Here is a 23,098-nt window from a genome sequence, read left to right on the forward strand (position 1 = left end):
TAAACAAGAGTCAACAGAAGATGGTAGCATTGAGATAAACATAAGTTTCGGGTCTTCAGCATCCCATGCTTGTCGTACGAGGCGACTAACGGGATCGGGTGGTATTCTCTGTATATTTGTCAATATGACAGTTGTCTCAGAATAAATAAAACTTATTTAAGATAGCAATTTAAGCAACTAATATAATCATCATGAATCTTCTTTTTCACATATATATTTGCGTCATGTTTTATCACTGTAGAGAGGATTTGACTCTATATTTGACGATTTTGGAAATGCAGTCAATGCCTATCAAGAAAGCGAAAAGAAGGTAAATAAATGTCTTAGATTTTGTATTCTTGTGCATTGTGTATTGAACTTCAACCAAACGTTTCAAAGGATGACATGATAGTTTCCAAGACCATTACATTGAACTTAGTATTTACATTAATATGATCATAACCTTTTTAGGTATAGTCAGTTCATTGATATAAAAGGTCCCACTATGTCAGCGATAACATTGAGAAGTATAATGCTTGCTTTTTTAGAAACAGTCCTATAACCCTGAAAACCCCTATACCGCTAGTAAGGTACTTACTGGTACAAGTTCCTAATTACACTTGTGAACATCTTGGAATAGTACTGGAATGAGAGATTTCTAACGTGTTTCACCCCGTTGTTGCTTTTCCCATTCCCTATTTACATGCAGATCATTCAGTGCAGACCACGTTTGGTATTAATGTTCAACTGAAAATCCATGTATTCTCTTTTCAGAGTAGCAGTGATGATGGAGTGTGTGCAAAGGTTCGAGTACGTATTGTGCAAGATCTGGTTCTCACACGAGATGCATTCACTGCTCGTTTAGAGATAGAGAATGGTGAACAATCAGCCCTGGATAGCATTCGGGTCACCGTAAACATCAGGGCCACGTATGGCGATGAAACATCTACAAATGACAAATTTTCAGTTGGTAAGTATTTCAGTGGACATACTAAAACTCCTATCTAAATCATATAGAATGAAACGTAATGCGTTTAATGTTGTCTTCAAGTCGTGTATGATTCAGGTTTAAGCTATTTGCAGGAATTATGAACTCTCTGTAGGATATTCCTCTGTATGATTCTTTCCTCAGGAACCCCAACACTGGTGGGCCTTACTGGAGTTGATGGAACTGGCAGGCTTGAGACAGATGTGTCAGGTACAGCAGAGTGGCTTATCATACCCTACTCCACGGCGGCAGTCAAGGAGGACACTCTGTATGATGTCGGCGGGACTCTCTCTTACACAGTCGATGGTTCGAACTTCTCCATCCCTCTCCTACCAGACACAATTACAGTAAAACCAAATCCCAGCCTCACTGTCAACTACTTCCAGGAGAAATATGTCCAGGGGGATGACCCAATGACTTCAGAGGTGGTGGAGCCAGTTGTTCCCTTCACACTTGCAGTCATGGTCTCCAATGGGGCATATGGTGTAGCACGCCAGCTGAAGATCACCTCTGCACAGCCAGAGATCATTGAAAATGAGAAGGGATTGTTGGTCGCTTTCAAGATAATAGGAGCACAGTTGGATACACATCCTGTGAGTCCTTCTCTGTCTATAGACTTTGGGGATATTGAGTCCTTTGAGACCAAGACTGCTCGCTGGCTTCTAACATCTACCCTCAGGGGGAAATTTTACAACTACACAGCTACCTTTGAGAACATTAACCCCCTTGGTGATCCTCAGTTATCCATTATGGAAGACCTTGGATATCACGAGTTGGTCCATCTGGTGAGACTCGAGTCTCCAAATGACACCAGAGACGACTTTCTGGTTAATGATATCATAGATGAGGACGAAATGCCTGATGCCGTTTTTGATAGTTCAAATGGATTTTATTCAATTCCAGTAAGTTCTTCAAATGTCATGACCTTCACTTTAGGTAGAACCGAGACAGTGGGGACTAGGTCATATGCTTACGTTGACCTGACTGCTATGATGTCAAGGAGTTCCTTCTCAAACTATACCTACACACGCCTGGTGAACAATCTGACAAGAGATAGCGCGACTGACACACTTCTGCAAGTCACCAGAGATGATGGGAAGAAGATTTTGGTTGGACCTAATGCCTGGCAGACATCCTATTACCATGATAAGTTTTACTTGCACATATTTGACTATCACAAGAACATGACTGAAACAACTAATATCTCTTACTCACTGGTATTTGGACCTAAAAATATGTACAAGCCGACATTTACGAAGAGTATTTACGAGATATTCGTTGCATTTGATCAACTGCCAGGTCCTATTTTTGAACTTCAAGCTACGGATAAGGACCCGAATACGCAACTACGCTACAGTCTTGATGGGTCTTCTGTTTTCACAATAAGTGAACTGACTGGAGAAGTCAGAAGCCTTGAACCACTCACAAATACACTGTATGAACTGACTGTGACAGTAACAGATGATGGCATCCCTTCCTTGAGTAGTTCAGTCAAAGTTGTGGTGAAGGTTGGTGACGACAGCTCGTCGTCCTTAACATCTACCGACAAATCTTCAGTCACAGGAGTTTCAACCCAAAGATCCACCTCCCAGGTGTCAGGAGAAACATCAGCTGTGACTGTACCCGTTAGCGTTTCTTCCACCACCGTCACTGCTACGTCCACAACAACAGATTCTGTTATAAACAGCACAAGTGCTGTAGACGCAACCTCTGTAACTACGGCCTCATTATCCACGTCCAATGAAACTTCAACAGGTACTGACCTAAACGGCACAATTGTTTCAAGCTCAACTTCTGTGTTTGCTTCACCTGGTACTACAGTGTCAACATCTAGGTCGACAAACAACCTGTCCCATGTTTGGATGTTGGTGGTACCGGGAATACTGATATATATGTTACAATAACATACATGTCACTGTGAATATTTGATTTGTCCCATTTGTATATTCTGTCAAAGGTTCGAGTGAGTTAAATGAGCATTGGTTTAATTCTTCTGACATCTTCTCTGAAAGCACAATATTTGATAATACTGACATGTTGAGTGAATGATTGCTGCTTTCTCTTGAATTGTGATAATAGATAATATATTTATGTACGTAACGTTTTTCTGAGAAAGTAGTTGCCGTATATTTTTAGACACATAGTCGTTTCACTTACATTGCGTTCTTTTCGTATTTTGTTGTATAATATTCTCTTTTTTTATCTTCATACATAACTATCGTTGAACGACAGCGATACAAGGATTTTCCCAACAGCAGTACGATATCCGTTCAAGATCTCAACACAAAGTTTGAATAACATTTGATTGTCAGTTTGTATTAAGTATAAGTGCTACGTATCGTCTCATGTACTGTTTATTAACCTGTAATGAACGCGTTGACACCAGCTTGAGACAAAAAAGAATGCGTATATCTTCCTATTACGAATAGGAACAAGTTTCTATTTGTCAAGATTATGTAATGAAATGATTGTTAGTTTGTTTTCTACAAAACTATATCACCGTGGAGATCCAAGATGTAACATAATGTACACATTGCAATTGTAGTATTATCATTTTTTTATATGAGTACAAATGTAATCATACATAGAAAACATTTCAACCTATTAATATTAAATATATTCATTCACCTATCAAATGATGTTTTATATAATATTATGAATAAAGGTTTTTTTAGAATACTCCGTGCTACTGTCTCTGTGAATGTATTGTTGTTCTCATAATCAATCGGCAATGTTCCAGCTAAGTCTGGTGATTCTTCATAAGCCTTGACGTGACGGTCAAGGTTGATGATTTGAGTAACTATCTACGGGACAAGGTGACACAGACTCATCCAACTCACACAGTATAACCACCCGAATGACTCGACAGAATATTCACTTTTTATGAATTCTATACCGGATTCCATATAAAACTTTTTGAACGCACGTGAACGCACCTGTGCCACATACATCTGTTATGAGCAACGACCCACGCCGTCGGTTTTACGCCCATCAACAGAATCACCGACCCTGACCTGCCTTGCACTACAAGTTCATGTAGCGTGGGCAGCAATTGCAGTATGCAGAATACCCACGGGAGTAAGTGTGATTTGAGTTCATGTGAATGTAGCCACAGCATGCGTCTTATGAATTTGTATTCAATTCAAACTGAACATACACATTTACGTTTCATTTATCACTTAGAGGACAAAAACTGTACCCTGTTTGCTTACATTACACCATCACAAAATACGTCAATACGTCTTCTATTTGAAGTATGTTGTGTATAAATACAGCTGAATGTAGGAAAGAATATAGGAGCATTCATTCGTCATGAATGAGGAGCATTATGCTACCCGAGCGTGGTTTGTTTGTTGAAGTTGGGTTTGCCAATGGCTGTCCTGATTCAATGTATATTTACACGCAAGTCGAATTCGTGTTTAAGGGTGTATTTATAGATGCCACTATACTTGGACCTTGATGTAGCGTCATATTTCATCATGTATGTACATGTATAGATGCATATATCTCTTGAAGTACAGGTTTTAAGGAAAAAACGATGAGGGATAGTTGTTTATTGTACAATATAACAGCACAGCACAGAGTGGTTTATACTCCATGCAGTGTTTTATTGTACGATAAATACATACCACGAGTCGTTTATTTCTTATATGGGATATTAACATCATGTACAGCCTCTTTAGAGTGCAAGTCTCATAAGTAAATACAACTTTACAGATTAGGATACAACTTTACAGATTAGGATACAACTTCACAGATTAGGATACGACTTTACAGATTAGGTTTCAACTTTGCAGATTGGGATACAACTTTGCAGATTAGGATACAACTTTGCAGATTAGGATACAACTTTACAGATTAGGATACAACTTATAATAGATCGTAAATAAGGTTCATTTGCACGTTTGTCCTGTCTATCAATTTCAAAGGCTGGAACGACAATTCAGAGGAGGATGAGCCTTTACATACAGGGGCTTCACATTTTGTCTTGGAGGATATCACCTAAATATTAACACGCTTGATCGCACAAGCTACCTGCAAAAGTACCCGCTTGATCGCACAACAAGTCCGCCCTTCCGTTCTCAATCCAGCTGGCACTCCTCCGTTCACGGCCATGATCGCCTGCACACGTTCTCGGCAAAGCCAACATATTCTTCACCCTTTTTACCCCTTAGAATTTTTTCTTTCCACAATTACCAATGAACATTTGTACACTGTACTTTCCTTCGTATGAGTGGGATAAAAGGATTACAATATACTTTTTTTCAACAACAAAATGTGACAAAGGTCATTTGTAACACTAATTGAGGTTAATATTCGACGAGGAAACATGTGAGAAAAGGCTTTTCCGCAGAGATCTACAAGCTCAGATATGGACACTGTTCCCGCTGGGCTTGTTTCGCAATTTAGATCTCAAAGTTGCTAAAACTTGTAAAATGCCTCAGCTACTAATTTTCAGTATCTTAGACTATTGTCTTGACAATAAAAACAATTATGTCAGTAGTTCCTCCAGACTCGCGATGGTTAATTCTGACTATCGCCGATTGACAAGGACGAATCCATGTTTGTTTTGTTTTCACTGAAAGCAGTACCTATCTGACTTTTCATATTTGCATCTTTATATGGCCCAAACTAACCTCTGTCCATGTTGCAGTTAAGATATGTCTTAACAGTTACAGTATGCATACAGCAATATGAACTAGAGTTTGAAGCTAACAATAATCTTAATCCTTCTTGTTCTAGGGATAATTTAGGTCTGGTGATCTTTATATGAGAGAAGACCCCGGTATCTTAAACGGCATTAGTCCGTCCGCTAGTACAGTCACACACGAGAGCACACACACACACACACGAGAGCACACACACACACACACACACACACACACACACACACACACACACACACACACACACACACACACACACACACACACACACATTCATCTAGATTTATGCTCTGACATAATGAATAAATCATGGACGCCTGACGCAACTGGTTTTGGAACTTTCTTAGAGTGAGTGAGTGAGTGAGTGGTTAGGTTTAACGCCGCTTTTAACAGTATTCCAGTTATATCACTGCGTCCGGTTAAATCGTCCGGGAAAACACATTTCCGAAAGATGGCTACATCGAGACGAGAGGGTCGAACATTGATGTTGATGAGGGTTGTGTGTGTGTGTGGGGGGGGGGGGGGGGGGGGGGGGTTGCGATATGGTGTGTCGACCTGGGATATTGTTTCCCCAAAACAAACTCATCATTATTCTGATCGAAAACTCCTTTACTGGGCATGCTTGGTGTTCTGAAACTAATGTATTACGGGTACAAAACCTCCCACGCGCCAACACTCCCAAAACCCGCCTACTCACCCACCCTCAAACTACTTCCACCTTATGTCTGCCTGTGTACACACTCTTCTGCGTAATATCTGTTGAATCAACACATACAACATGTATGTGCACAAATTAAACTGTGTTGCCGATGTGCCATGGCACGTGGAGAACATCACACACACAGTCGTGTCTTCCTGGTTTGACTCACCTTTGATCAAGGAAGCCGTGACAAATTGAAACTTACTTGAAAAGTAGCCTGTTTACACCTACCTCCCTGTGTTTGCTTAAATCAAAGTATATACAATGCAAAACATACATAGCGCCACAAAAGGTCATTGACAGCGAGGATACCTCTTGGTTTTTAACTTAGTCACAAGAGCACACTGGTGTGTCTGCTGTATCCTGTATTTACCTTACTGTGAAATTGTCTTTTTTTAGGCCATGAAACAAATTTCATTTGAAGGCTGGACCATATGATTTTGTCCGCGTTCATACATATTGCTTTTATATTGCTGATGGAGGTAACACCCTTCTATATACTATCTGCAAACATCATCTCAGGCTTTAAAGTATTTAAAAAAGTTTAAGCAAATGCTGGCTGGCCCCAACTCCGCAAACTTCCTGGTGTAGGCCTGACTTGTATGCAATATATACTGAACCGCAAAAGAAACGTCACCATGGATAGATATACTGAGTCAAATTAAAAACTTCACATTTTTAAAAGTAATCCCATATATGATATACAACGGACAAATGTATCAGAGAAGGTAATATTTAATCATAAATGTCCAAAAGAAGGATTTTAATTAACGGTGGTAACCATAATTTGTTCCAAGCACCTACGGTATTCGGTAATAACTTCAACAGTTTAAATCATAAGTCCCAAGCACGAGAATCTGATGGCACACAAGTTCAGTAGCGTGTATGGCCACCATGTGCGTTGACAACTGCCACACAACGCCTCCGCAAGGACCTTGTGATGCTTGTGAACACATGATTGGGAAGACGACGCCATTGTTGCTGCAAAATGGTGCCAAGATCTTGCAAATTCTGTGGTCGGTTCTGGAGAGTGCGCAGACTGCTGCCAAAAGCATCCCAGACGTGTTCGATGGGATTGAGGTCAGGAGACCTTGACGGCCAGTCCATGACGTTGACCCATAAAAGGCAGAAGTTCTGGTGCCAGTACACACTCTTCTGCGTAATATCTGTTGAATCAACACATACAACATGTATGTGCACAAATTAAACTGTGTTGCCGATGTGCCATGGCACGTGGAGAACATCACACACACAGTCGTGTCTTCCTGGTTTGACTCACCTTTGATCAAGGAAGCCGTGACAAATTGAAACTTACTTGAAAAGTAGCCTGTTTACACCTACCTCCCTGTGTTTGCTTAAATCAAAGTATATACAATGCAAAACATACATAGCGCCACAAAAGGTCATTGACAGCGAGGATACCTCTTGGTTTTTAACTTAGTCACAAGAGCACACTGGTGTGTCTGCTGTATCCTGTATTTACCTTACTGTGAAATTGTCTTTCAACTTCCTGTACACAACACTGGGCGTAACGTTCATGACGGCGCCTCCACACCCTCGCCCTACCATCAGCAAATCGAAGATTAAATCGGGATTCATCACTGAAGACGACTTGATTCCAATTCCTCTGAGTCCATCGTAAGTGTCGCTGTGCCGCCAACTGACGTTGACGTCTGTGTAATTGAGTCAGAATCGGCCCCCAGTACGGCCGTCGTGCTTGAAGGTGAGCAGTTCTCAGATGGTTTCGAACAGTTTGCGCACTCCTAAACCCCTAAACAGTTCATTTCTGGTTGATGTAGCCGTCAAAAATCGGTTACGGATGTGACGTAAGACAATCTGACGATCCTCTGCATGTGACGTCCTCGTGGTCGACCTGGCCGAGGGCGTTCAGCAGTGGTACCCGTTTGCTGTAGACGCGTCTGTAAATCATAAACAGTCCGTCGACTACAACCCATCGTCCTTGCGACTTCCCGTCTGCAACATGCCGATGGCACGTTCACGTTGCACATTTGAAAGGCGTGTCATGACAAATGGCCGTAAAGACTTTTGTTTTCTTGTGTTTTTCTTTTTTTGTAAATGACTGCTAACAAGTATGGCTGAAAACACGTGCGGTATTATGGCCACGCGACCAGTTGCACGTGAAAAAACTCTTTTGCCACTATAGTGCCGTGCACATGATTTTGATCGATTCACCTGCACAAAAACGGGTGTTATCTGAAGACAATATGTGGCCATTACTGTTTAAATACACAATAAGGGCCCACAATGATAAGTGGTCAAAATGTTAAAATTTTAGGATTGTGAAGTTTTTAATTTGGTTCAGTATGTATGAGAACCTTATTTGTCCAAACACTGTAAACATACTTTGAGACATATTAAAAAGATGAAACTTGGCAAAACTGATCATCAAGGTTGAAATTAAAGTGTCAAATGTTCTTAAAGTGAACACAACATTAGAAAACGGCATCACAAGTCAGTATCTCGTTTATCCGCCGTGTGTGCATTGATGACTGCCGTGCCACATCGATACATGGAATAGATGGGGCGTTTGATGAAGACCATAGGCACTTGAGTCCACACTCTGAGGAACGCCTGACGCAGTTCAGCTGCAGTTGTCGGCTTTGATCGGACGTCATTCAGCCGTCTTTGAATCTCGTCCCACAGGTTCTCAATGGGATTTAAATCGGGACTGAGGGCAGGCCACTGCATGGTTCTGATGCCATTCTGCTGGAGGAAGTCTCTTGTTGCTCTCGCAGTGTGGGCACGGGCGTTATCATGCTGAAACTCGTGGTTGCGGCGACGTGACAAATGAGGCATGGCGTGTGGTCTCAAGATTTGATCAAATTACCGAGCTGCTGTGACACCATTGACTCTCCTTGGACCGATGTACTGGAAGACCACAGGGCCGACCCTCTGTGAAAGACCAATTCCCACACCATGATGCTCGGACCACCCCACGAGTCTCTCTCAACAACACAAGCATCCGAATAACGTTCCCCACGGCGTCGCCAGACTCTCTCTCTCTCTCTCTCTCTCTCTCTCTCTCTCTCATGCCATCTGCTGTTGAGATACAGTAACGGCTCTCGTCTGAGAAGAGGACTCTTCTCCACTGCTGGTGGCTCCAATGCTGGTGCCATGTTGCCCACTGAAGACGGTCCCGGCGATGACGTGGTATCAGAATGAGTCCTTGGTGTGGCCTGTGACAGTGGAGGTGTCTGCTCGTCAATCGTCGACGCACGGTGTCCGCACTAATGTGTCGCCGGTGTGTCCCCATGGTCTGTCGAGCAGTTTCCGCAGCACTAACAAAGCGATCTTGAAGATCCTGTCGCACAATCTGACGATCCTGACGTCGGGTGGTGACCCTTGGTCTTCCACTACGTGGTCGGTCATCTGTAGTGTTGGTGGTCTGGTACCGTTGCTTGAGCCTGTATATGGTCCTTACGTGAACTTGAAATGCATTGGCTACATGCCGGGCGGTTTGTCCAGCTTGCAATCGTCCAAGGGCTTGGTGTCGCTGATTTCTTGTCAATCTTGGCATGCGGTAGCAAATTAATAACGAATGAATGTTGTCCGATCTGGGTGGATTTTTATAGGGGAAGAAATGGGGGAACGCATGTGCATTTCAATTTGCACGGAACTATGGATTTTGAACTAAGATTTTGAGTGTCAAAACTATAATCAAAACTGTATGACAAGAAGGATGATTCAACTTTCCAATAACCCCCTTTCCTTTTATGTCGGGCAATATTCCAGCAGCTCCAACCGTTGATATTAACATTTTACCACTTTCGAGGTACACTCGAGCATGTTCTTTCTAAGATACCGAAGAGCGTCCGCAGGCGCCAAGACATTTCAATATATCAATATAAAACGCCCGTAAAAGGTTCCGACTATTTGATTACTGGAACACTGTTTCATGTGTATAGATAATATGACGTTTTAAATCACATTGTTTTACATGTAGGGGATAATCAAGAGATGTAAGACTTGTATCAAATGTTACCTTTGCAAGAGTAGTAGTAACTGGATGAAGGTCGGGCGGTCCAAGAAAAGGCCCTCACATCCCTCCACGTGTTCCAGAGGGACGTCAGATAGCGGCAGAATGCTGCAGTTCAGTTTGGCTTTCTTCAATATCCAAGCTGAATTTCATTGGAGAGTTGTACAGAACCAAATTTGTGTTGTAACATGTAAAATGGGGGTGAGACACAAGGAACTTCTCATGATAAAGTCAAGGTATCATCATTAAACCGAATCTGATTTGTAATTGAGTTAAAATTATGCAACATTACAGGAGTAAACATTGTACATGTAAACTAAGGGCAAATTTTATCGGCAGTCGAATAAAACAATACTGAATGAGTCGTTGTTTCAAAAGCAAACGTTTATATTTGAAGATGGTTAATCGTCGAAACATATGAACTTGTTTGCAGAACCTTACTTTGGATGGAAAAACTCTGGTCCTGCTTGTTGGTTGCCCGTGGTGTGTATAAGCAAGTAGATCACAAGCACACATCATAAGCACATTACCATAACAGGTTTTCCTGGATTTACAGTGAGGGTTACATACAGCTATTCATTGTAAAGTGAAGTCACAAGTGACGCTGAGGAATTTGTTTCTTCACTGATGTGATACTCGCATATTGCACAACATGTAATGTGAGCCAGCAAGCATAGAATATAAATCGCTCGTTCACACCTGTTTTAGAATGTAACATCACGAAGTCATACTAATATTATATCACAAAATGTACAACGTTGAATAATAATACACGATGAGGGATGTGTTTATGAATTATGTTTTTATGGTCACCTAAGTATCTAAGATCACCAAATTTTATTATGATAATACATATGGATGTACATTATAATGACGTACATTTCTACAGATAGTGGCTACAAGCACACCTATGACTGTTCCTATTCGTCCGATGGCCTACCACCACTGAGATTGCTCAACATCGTAACACTGAAGGTACATGGGGGACAGATTCCATCTTTCAGCATTCTGACTGTCTTAGTTCACGTTGTCCTAACATTCGTCTGATCAAGATACCAGGCATGACTGATTGAGAAGTAAGTATCCTGGTGATACGGTATAACTGCAAGTGTCCTTACTCTATTCTTTGCCAGTTGGAGGATTGACCTGGGTTGATAATGTATTGCAGATTCTACACTTCACTCCCAACGGTGATGTAGACACTAAGGTATTTAACGTTTGTGTCAAACTGTCACATTTGTTGAGTTCTAATAGGCCTGAGTGAGTGAGTGAATAGACGTTTATGACGCTTTAGTAATATTCCAGTAATATCACGGCCGGGGGACACCAAAAATGGATATCACATATTGTACCCATGTAGGGGATCGAACCTGGGTCTTCGGCGTGACGAGTGAACGTTTTACCGACTGCTTTGTGTGTGATAGTGTTTTACTATAAGATTCGTATCTCTTAACTGTACTGACTGACACAAAAAGAATTTCAACATAAAGATAAAATCAAGAATTTACCAATTATCCAGCCACACCAATATCCTCAAACTTATAAAAAGTTGGGGAAAATGGAAACCATTGCAAGTTTGGTGCTATATATACAATATAATAAACAATGTTTATTCCTCGATTATTTCTATTTCTCTCAGCACTAAGTTTTAGAAGTCATGCCAGAAAAATATCTCTAAATGAACCAACCCTATGCAAACTGGCATCATTTTGTTTCAGTTCTCACTCATGAAAGAATGAAACAATGTACCTATACATACTAATTTATCTGTGATTGTAATGTCAACGGTTTGTGAATTAATGTCGGAACAGGTAAAGTAACAGTATTTCATTGAGTGTGCTATTTCTATTTGAAGTTGACACAGCATATTTAACTATTTTCATATTTTTCGTTTAACGCCCCTTTTAACAGTATTCCACGCTGTGTCAGCTTAATGTGTGAGGAAAGCACGAAGTGATGCAGGTCCCAGACGTTTGTAACTTTGGTGATTCACTGATGTGGTGTTGACAAACCCAGAAACATAATCGGGGCGAACGGGGACTCCAACCCACAATCACAGGTTTCTGGTATGCCCAAGAAACGCAACTCTGAACAGCGATTTTCGGCGCCCCAGACGACATGACATGGACACCCGTGCCCCCAACTAGAGATATTATGTATGACGTATTTGTTTATGAAAAGGGCACTCCAGCAACAAATGACATCAGACATACCAACTTTTCTGACTCTCACTCTGCTAGGGGTGTTAAATTTCCTTCCAACTTACAGTTCCAGCTGGAGGGGGCAGCATCAATGTCATGCTCGGAATTTACGAGACGCAAAGCGCCATTTGAGGAAATTAACTTTCATACGCAGTTTAAAACAGATTACTAAGACACGTGTCATTTCCAGGTGATTGTGGTCTCTAAACATCAACACAACCTGAAGAATATAAAATCTTTCTGAAATGTATTCCCCACATTTTCAATTTCTGTAATACAAATTTAGCATGTAGATAAGATAACATGTTCGTCACAAGTGGTTGTTGGTATATGTAATAACGTGACCAGTTTTTGATCTATTGATTCACAGCGCATGTAAAGAGGGTAATCTACCACACTCACACAGTATGGCATTTCTTGATGTTTGCCTTTTCAAGTTCTTCCATTTCATGACAATAATCATAATATTGTATTTACAAGAGCGATAACTGCCTTGATATGTATCTCTAAATTCTAACATATTTGATATACTGATGTTAGAACTTTCATCTCCAGTCAGAATATTTACATGATTTACATTTTCCATTTTACTTCATATAACAACACTGTGAGAATAGCAAAAATCAGGAATTCAAAGATAGATAAGAATATCATAACATACAAGTACCAATCTAATGCAAGATCACCCATGACTTGACCTGTAAAGTACTGTAAAAGGAATGTGCCAGTGGAATCACCAAAGTGGTTATGCTAGTGTAGATGGTGTCTAATGGACCCGCGAGGCACACTATGCCAGAAAGACCTGAAATTGTTAGTGAAAACGTGCGACATGAGAAGGTCACTCCCAAAATCGAAATTTCCCTCCAGCAATGCACTAACTTTGTTTACTTCTATTCTCTGTTTTACTTCATGCAATAACTAAACACTGTAAGAATAACAAACATCATGAGTTCAAAGACAGATAGAAACAAAATAAAATTTAAGTACCAATCTAACCCAAAATGACCCATAACTTGTCCTGTAAAGTACTGCAAAAGGAATACATCAGTAAGGTTTCCAAATGTGCAGATCCCTAGCACTAGTGGTGACAGAGTGATGTAGGCCCTGCACCAGGACAATACGCAGCTAAAGAGGACCCGAAAAGAGACCTATTGCCATTGATCCAACCCACAGCCAGACTTGGCATGGTGTCTGAAACACTACTAACACTGCTGCAAGTAACACTCCAATGAGAGTGTAGATCAGCACTGACTGGCTGAGAATTGTTCCAAGGATCCTTCCAAGGGTGAAAAGCATCCAAAATGCCGATGTCATGGTAGCTATTGCCTGGACATTGATATGCAAATAACATTTCACACCATAAACAGACAGATAACTACTATAGGCAGACGGTAAGCCACCGAAAGGAATGTATAGAGAAATTAGACATGCATAGAATAAAATAATAATCGGTGTAGATATTGGTTCTTGTCGTTCTTCTATGTTGACATTATTGCTGTCTGTTCAATAATGAGTTCATATTGGAAAAAATCAAAGCCAATGTGAACCATGTTCCACCATTGTTGGGTTTTCGAGTAAATAAATTGCTGCCTACGAGAAATGGAGAGACAAACCATATCAACTTGTCATGTTAAACACAATTACTGAACATTATAGACATAACAGATGGTAAAGTAGTCAAAACTGTTATCCATGTTCTTTTGGGCGATGTTATAGCATACAATGCCAACCGGTATCCACATTTATCTTTTTTATGCGACTTCGTTAGTTATTTCAAGACACTACATCAGTACCTAATGGAAATGAAGCATTTAAATGAATGAGATAACTGTGTCATGTGACACAGCAGCTTTCCTGTATATGTATTCAACAGTCTAAAATGACACCAGAGACAGACACTTCAATTAATGCAAGATACTGGGTTCAAGATCAACCAAATCTGAATCGGTTTACGCTACATCATTTGTTTCTAAATGCAAATAAAAAACATTTCCACGATCGTAACAAAGTTCATTGTTTAATTCCGATTATATCATGAGCGTGTGTTTATGATCACTATCAAATAGGGACAGTACCAGATGTTCGCCAAATGGTGAGCGATTCCGTCCCCACGAGTATCGCCCATCACAAACACATTATTGCTGGACGTAAAGGGAAAATTGACTATTCTACCATGAATTTGGAATTTACTCGATTCTGATTGGTCAATCAGAGGCTATTAAATCACAATAAACCCCCTCTGATTGAAACAGCTGGTTTGACGGCCGCATCACCGCGGAAGCTAATATTCATAGAATAGTACTATTTTCAGTCACTGTCGGCAAGCATATTTAAATAATTATATCTACAATTGCAGGTTACAAAATGGACAGATGCGGTTACTACAACATTCAAAGGATGTGTGGCAATACATTTCGTGCAGAAAAACCCGACAGAAATCAACAAAGGGAATGTATTTACGTTTTGGAGACAACAGAGAGCTTGGAATTTTGGCGCTTTTCTATATACGACTGTGATGTCATATCTTTTGCGTCACAATGAGCGATATGACGTCATAATGGTGACGCGCGATGTAGAGCGAAAGCCTTGCAAGGTTTGCATTGTTTTCTTTAGGGATGCCCACCTCATGTTAGCTTACCAAGTTGCCGTGCTTATATGCTTTCAATGTCTGCCATATATGTTCGAGTGAAGTATTACGGTGTAAACAAACTGCTTGAGTGTATACAGCACCATATTTTGTTCGGTGATTCCGCAATTCAGATCGATAACCCACTCAAAACACTGAACTCAACCCATGCCGCTTCACTCAGTATATTTGCTAACACCAAAGAGTTCGCGTTTTATTTAGTCAAGGTAGAATGGAGATAAACATACTGTGTTTTCAATGTAGAGCTAGGTTACCTGTAGATTTAAACGCGCTAAATTTAACATTTGAAACCTCACGCTGCGCGTTCGGTTCCAAATTCAATTAAGCGGGGTTAAATCTACAGGTAACCTAGCTCTACATTGAAAACACAGTATGTTAATCTCCTAATTGAAAAGTTGAAGTCATTCCTCTTGTCATAGTCTTGTGGAGGATTTGTCCCTCTGAATTTGTATCCATTGATCTAAATATGAAAGAGATGCGGTGGTTTTACAGGTGTTATTTCTTGTTAATTCCGAGGGGACACGGGTGGCCCAGTCGTCTAAGGCGCTGCGATTCGCTGTGCAGAGTTGCGTCCTCTGGGCACGCCAGAAACCTATGATTGTGGGTTCGAATCCCGGTTCGCCCCGATTATGTTTCTAGGTTTGTCAGCACCAAAACCCGTGCTCGTGGGTTTCACCGAAGTGGTAAACGTCTGAGACCTGCATCACTTCGAGCTTTCCTCCCACATTAAGCTGACACGCCGTGATATAACTGGAATACTGTTAAAAGCGGCGTTAAAACCCAACTCACTTAATGTTAATTCCGAAGAAGGGATTTGGCTGTTATAACGATATCACATAATCGATATATCTGAAGCTTAGGTTAAACTTCTTGGCCAAATTCCCTTGTTTTTTTTCGCCAGTCCGAGCAGAAAATCCTATCATATGAATAAAGTAAGCGAAAAGAAAGAATCTGAATCTTTATGCATAAATATGAAACCGATGATGCGGTCTCACTGGTCTACTTTATTTCTAGTTCAGGTGGGTAAATCAGTGGAAGGGAATTGGCTATTTGATTGTTATTGAACGAAATCAGATATTCGATATAGCTGAGGTTTAAGTTAGACTTCTTGGCCAAACTACCTTGTTTTGACTCTGCTAATCAGAAAAGAAATTCCGATTAGTATGCATAAAGAAGCAAATACGCAAGGATGGGAGTACATTTGGTGACCATGGGGATGCCAACTTCTTGCCCAAATGTAATGCCTAAATTTCACATAGATGCTATCAATGAGAAAGTCATTCATGTCAGATGACATTTCCTTTCATTTTTGCCAAATTATCCTGAACCTTTTAATCTATGGTCAATTTTTTTCTTAAGTTTGTCGTGTGGGATAGTTGTTGTAAAATAAAAGGGTTTCACAGCATTGAACTTGGTTATTTTCTGGCATTGCAAAATGACATGCAAACCCCTTAAGTTTTGAGAATTCATATGGTATTAGTTCTACTTGTTTCAAATACTTTCTGTACAATTAAAGAATGTCTTTTTTGATTGGGGCAAGGATTATGGTTGATCTTTGAGACAGGGAATGTTGTACATTCTCTGGACCCAGAAATTCTTACAAATTTATTCTTACAAGCGATGCATGTCAAGGTCTTTGTATCACCCTTTTACCAAAATATTTCTAATTACAAGAAATTTATTTGACAACATCAAATTCCAACATTGAAATTCAGGAATCCCTAATCACAATATATAATTTGACTTTAAATAAAATTAGAAAACGATCTGAAATTATCATAAACATTTGGTGACATCTGTTGAAAATGGTGAATTACACATTTGGTAAAATGAATCATACACTATATCAACCCATTTTTAAAGCACCTGGTATGTGCATGTTTGCAGTTTCAGTGAAATAACGTTCATCTTCACAATCCAAGCTCTGTTATACCAACACACATGTCAGGATTTAATACCTAAGCATTCCATAAAGCAATATCCAATCGTTCACTCGCATCTAAAAGACATGTTATCATAGGTAATATTCTAAAACAGCAACATGACAATGATTCTGTACCTACATTGTACGTTGTGGACCACAGGAGTCATTTCATTTAGAGACATTGCGCAGTAGTGCCTATATATATTCCACATTTATTTTGTAAGTAAATATGTCCACATGCTACCTGTACAGTAGGACATGCTTACCATTGTCGCGGACACCTGGCGTCATCACTATTTTTTATATTTCATTCATATGAATATGAAGTATTTTGCCCTTTACACCAATGGAATCTGTTTCGGCAGATAATCTAGATCATGAGACTTTTCTTTTGCGTTGACATTTTGTATTTACCAATATGGTCCTTAAACAAATTTTAATCATTTCAATTACACCATTTTGTCAAAATACGCTGGTTACAAGTCAAATACAGCAGTTAAGTTTAAAACAAATACAGATTAGACCTGGGGATTAGAAGGGATAACACTTACACTAGGCCCCTGACCAGGCCAAGGAGTCTGCTAGAAGAGGAACCGAAAAGAGGCCTATTTCCATTGATCCAATCCATAGCCAAATGGGGTCAGAAACGCTAACATCACTGCTGCTACTTACACCCAAACAGATAAGCAAGAAAAATGAGATCTCACGTCAGAGTTGTTAAATACTGGTTCAAACCATGTCATTCGTCATTACAATTTATATCATTCATTTTCACCTCTGGTGGTGCTTCTATTATGATGTTATCCATAGCCTTGTCTCTCTGAAATACAACCTCCAAGCTGTTGCTATTCGACTCTCTTTTACACATATCCTTCCCGTATTGCTCCTTGAACATTTACCCATCTTCCCACTTCAGCAGTCGGATATTCAGATTTGTTTGACCAAAAGAAGGAAGGTGTGTCGCTTATTTTGAGCAGTGTCTTCACAAAGTTTGGGCTGACCTGAAAGTTGTTTCTAATCCGAATCCGAAAACAGAAGTAAACGCAGAGCAGTAAAAACAAGGCATTCCAGGCAATTGTCCTGCCGATTCGGCGACTCGAGCTATGTCCATACAAATCCACTCTGAAGAATTATGTCACAAACATGAGATTTCCGTGTTGGGTGACAATTTACATTCTGATGGTGACTTTGTCATGCAAGTTTCTGATGATTCACAGGATATCACTGGGAGTAAGCAAGGAAGATTAGTCCATACTCATAAGAGAAAAATACGTGAGGAACAGTGAACGGATGTTGTGCGCTCTTTATTCTTAGCACGCACCGATATTTCAATTCCCGAGGAATACGAGCCATGTGACGAGATCATGCAGTTTCATCGCTGAAATGGGAGTGACGGATACGTTTACGTCGGAGTATTGCAGCTGTAAGGTGATCTGGAATAAAGCCCTATAAAAGTTATCTTATAGAAGAATGGTTTCATCTGCTATTTTAACATTATTATGTTGATAAGGATCATTCCCAAAATATCAAAAGCTAATTGATATTAGTCACATTAATAATGGTATCTTTTGGGGGATTAAAGTTTCAATTAAAGTTCCTTTGTTCAGTGATTCAGCCCAACTGTTACAACCGTAATTGTATAAGCAGGCATTTAACTTGACAATTTAACTTGTGTGTCTTCTTTTGTTGTAACCAGCGTGTTTGTGACAACATTATGTATTATATTCACATTATTAACATTTACGACCGTGATTGCAACATGAGAGAAAATATTCCATGAAAAAGTAATGCAGAGTATATATATAGCAATAATATGCACTATGATTCATTCAGAGTGAAGACTGTTATGCAAGAAGCTGGAATTGGTATGTATTTATACTTTCAGCCATTAGATATATAAAAGCGACAAAACCCTTTCCACATTCCTAAGAAATATCTGCCCAAAACAGATCGTCGATTGTACGATTCCGACGATATCACGAGATTGTGTTTATGAATCACTATCAAATAGTGATGATACCTGGTGTTCACGAAAAGTTGAGCGTATCCTGCCCCATCAGTGACAACCGTCACAAACACATGCAAAGGCAAGCCAATTGTTCACCTGAAAAAACCACGGGAACATATGGTACAAGTCAAAATAGGGAATTGCATCGGACAACATGTCTAACCAAAACGATTTGAGAGCTTTATTGACGCCTTGAATGTTATCGCTTTGCTCAAACAACTGAGCAAGACTTGTATGACGCTCTTTGAAATCAGTCAGTCAGTAGATGACAGTCCGACCTGGGTGTGTATTACATTTGTTGCCAAAATCCTCTGATTAACAAGTGAACAGGGGATGTGTTGGGTAGAAACGGGTTTGTCAGAAACCCTGCATAGACCAATGTCAGCAACCTAAAAAGCAGCTTTTGTTTGACTTATTTCAGTAATATCGATGTTCCTTTATATTTTCTTTTAGATTTTGAACACATTTACTTCCTATTCCAACAATTCTGCCTTGCATAGGAACATTTCTTTATTCTTCTTACAATGCGAAGTAATTTGCATTTAACACGAATAAAAACACCCATAAGTATAAATTATTGTTCGTGCTTGATGATAAGGTCTTTCTCCATGCCTGTGGTGTAACCTACATGTGTCTTGAACTTTCTTTTTGCATTTTCTTATCATAAATTCAAGATAAAGATACAGAGATACATACAATATGATTTCGATAAGGCTTCTTTAAAGATGACATTAGATATACCATTCAAATGATATTCGAGCTAAAAACCAAAATGTGCAAATTAACATGCGCACATGCGGTAAATAGGAATGTTTAGTATTCTATGAATTCTACGTCCTGCATGAACTGTTGTTTTCAGGTCAAGGTACGGCTGTGTCAAGATCCTGAAAGCTGCTATCCCCATCCACCATGGTACTTCTAAAGAAGGTGTTAAAAGTGTCTGTGTGGAGCTATTGCCTCTTCCTAATTGTACGTGGCAACAACCAAATATTCATGTTACATGTATGACAAAAGCAGACATAAAAGCTTATTATCAACGTTGTTTAATCATTTCCGAATATACCATAAGCGTCATACATCAGTTAAATTCTGTCGATTTTCAACCAAACAGAATTATATATTACAGCCAATGTTTAAAATCATCCTTTTCTATAATGACAGAAATGTTCATTAAATTTGTAATATGACTGATTCACTCAGTCTAAAAAGATCTGTCATCTTAAAAAACATGAAGATGAGTTTTGATTGACTTTAGACATTAACTGCAGTACATACATATTATGACAATGAGATCTGACACAAACACTAAGGAAATTATCGAGCTTGTTAACTATCAAAGTCGTTGATTTTTCATTTGTCTGCAGGGGACATTTGCTGGTGCATTAGGACCAACTTTACTCGACCTCAAGCATCTCTTCCAAGCCAGTCTGTTGGACATATCAAACCTCTTCCTTATACTTGCCACTGCTGAAGGCGTTGGGTGTCTGTGCTCCATGGCTGTGTTGAAGTTCCTAGATTCAAACCTTGTGCTCCTGATTTGCATATTCCTTCAGGGGACAAGTACAGTACTGTTCGCGGTGACCCCAAATCTCTATGTTGTTTTTGTGGCCGCTTGTGTCATAGGGGTAGCTACGGCATGCTGCTTTAATTGTGAGTATGGAATGAACTGAATCGTATTTGTAAAATGTAATCAGGTTTTCAGTTTAAGTTTCTGGCCAACATTAATTTATCACATGGTCGATGTCATAGTTTCATTTCAATTCAATGCGAATTTCATAGTTACAGTAAGTCATATGTCATGTTAACACGGCTACAAAAGGATATCTAGAACAGTTTAGCCAAAATGATAGTTAATGAACAACATCATGGACAATCCGATCTAACACATTTCTGTAACATGTTATCTCATCAAAAGATAATTGGCATTATGCTACATGAAATCATGAATGTTTTAACGAATTTGTTTTGAGAGCATTCCGCGTGCTTTCAATTTCAACAGCTGTCTCCATGCCATTTATAGCGTTTGCTCCGATCAAACTATAAATGCACAGCCTTTGTACATATTAGTTTTGCAATTGTTTTGGGAGAAAGGCGCTTATCAATGACAAGCTATAAAACACTGGAAAGGTATTTGCAAAATCGAAGGACCCCCTTGTTTGTCTGTATTCACTTATGCTGTCCAGGGCAATATAACTTAGCTCTTTGCCTCAAGATACCAAATAACAAAGTTGTAAGCACTTTCGGTGTAATGGCATCACACTGGAATCTTGGTGAGATACGCCCAACTTATAAAACATTTCCCATTTGATCACTTCACGTCACGTATGCCCAGTGCAGTGCAATTTTGAAACAGATTCAAATTTGAACCACGTTTCAAAATGTTGCCTCTCGTGACATTGATCTTAAATGGTTTTCACTAAATTGTTCGAGATCAATTTCCAACCATAAATACTCGTTTTGTGCAGACACGTTTAGGACGCCTTCTCTTTCTTTGTGACCTTGACCTTCAAATGTCATTAAATCCCATGCTTGCAAAACGTTGGTGATAATACAAATATGAAGTATCCATGCCGTCAAACCGAAAAAAAAATATGCTTTTAAAACTACTTAAAAACTTATATTCAATCGACAAATTTACTACTATAAAAAGGATGACAGAAATAACTTGAACAAAAAATGGTCACTTTTACTCTCAGCATGAGCTCTCTGTTGATACATGCTATGTTTGAGTCTGATTGTGTGTTGCTTCCTTTTTGTTTTGAAATGTGGAAATATTTGTTACAAAACCTATAATTTTTTTAAAGAGTGTATTGTGTCATTCTATGCAATCCGCAATATGCTTTTAACGGAATACTGTATTACTCTACAACTCTGGAAACAATACAAACTTAAGATAAAATAAAAAAGTATCCATGCCATACTTCCAACATTTTCTGAAAGAAACTTTTCATGCGTGAATGACAATCAAACTGACCTTGACATCTGACACAACCATGACATGACAGATATTGAGATATTCAGAGTCTATTATTAATGACTGATTTTGCGTGAATTAATCTGAGACTTCGTGAAATGAGTGTCATTTCGTGGGACTCCTGGTTACCTTAACCCTAACTGGACGTCGCCCAAAAGTTTATCCTAGAGACTAAGTATTCAATATTAAAATCTTAAATACTCAAAGTATCTCTTTTACTCCTAGTTATTAAAGTATGAAATCTCTAGCATTTCAATGATCGCGTGTTTGAGAAAAACAGTTGTGGCGAAGCTCAAATCTAAGCACACAAACTAACAGATAATACCCCTGTATGTATGTGTATTTTTCAGGTGTGGTTTACCAGTGCAACCTTGAATTCGATGGAAAATCAGCCATTATGCATTGCGTGGTCATATCCACATCTGTCGGAGGCGTCATTGCCCCTCTCATTGCTGAGCCTTTCCTTGAAATCCAAAATACTTTTCTCGACGTCTCTTTTACATGGAAAAATGAATCCTTTCAAAATAACATTTTCTCACCTCAACTCAGTGTTGATATACCTTCGTCAACAAACAGCTCACCTGCATCAACGACCTCCATGGAATTAGGTGAACCGTACTCAAACGATGCAACAACATATAACTTAACAAATTCCTCCATGAAGGATGTAAAATCGCAAGTGCATATGCTGTACATTATCCTCGGTTTGATTCACCTGCCAGTAGTTTTTGGTATCATCACATTGTTTATTTTGGAGAGAAGGGATAATTGCAAAGATAAAGTGTCCACAAAAAGTGATTATACTAACATGGGAAAACAAGAACCAATGCCTAGACTGACTACTATCCTATTCTTAATTTGTCTTCTTTCTGTATATATGTCTTCCGGGGGCTTACCGTATGCCTATGGCAATTATCTATCTGTGTATGGTGTGGAAAGTTACCTGCATCTCAGTACCCAGAGAATGGCTACCATGACATCGGCATTTTGGATGCTTTTCACCCTTGGAAGGA

The 23,098-nt window shown here is 39.5% G+C and overlaps 1 protein-coding gene across 1 annotated transcript in view; it reads left to right on the top strand.

Moving 5' to 3' along the window:
• LOC124117067 overlaps positions 1 to 3,646 on the top strand; it is a 51,994-nt gene extending 48,348 nt beyond the window's left edge. The window contains exons 32-34 of the mRNA XM_048393526.1: positions 242 to 310; positions 754 to 949; positions 1,112 to 3,646. Of these exons, the coding sequence (XP_048249483.1) occupies positions 242 to 310; positions 754 to 949; positions 1,112 to 2,871 (2,025 nt within the window). The 3' untranslated portion in view covers positions 2,872 to 3,646. The remainder of the gene's footprint in view (positions 1 to 241; positions 311 to 753; positions 950 to 1,111) is intronic.
• The last annotated feature ends 19,452 nt before the right edge of the window (positions 3,647 to 23,098 follow it).

This window comes from Haliotis rufescens, unplaced genomic scaffold (assembly GCF_023055435.1).
Source record: "Haliotis rufescens isolate VD_foot unplaced genomic scaffold, xgHalRufe1.0.p SCAF_12, whole genome shotgun sequence".
Taxonomy (NCBI): Eukaryota; Metazoa; Mollusca; class Gastropoda; order Lepetellida; family Haliotidae; genus Haliotis; species Haliotis rufescens.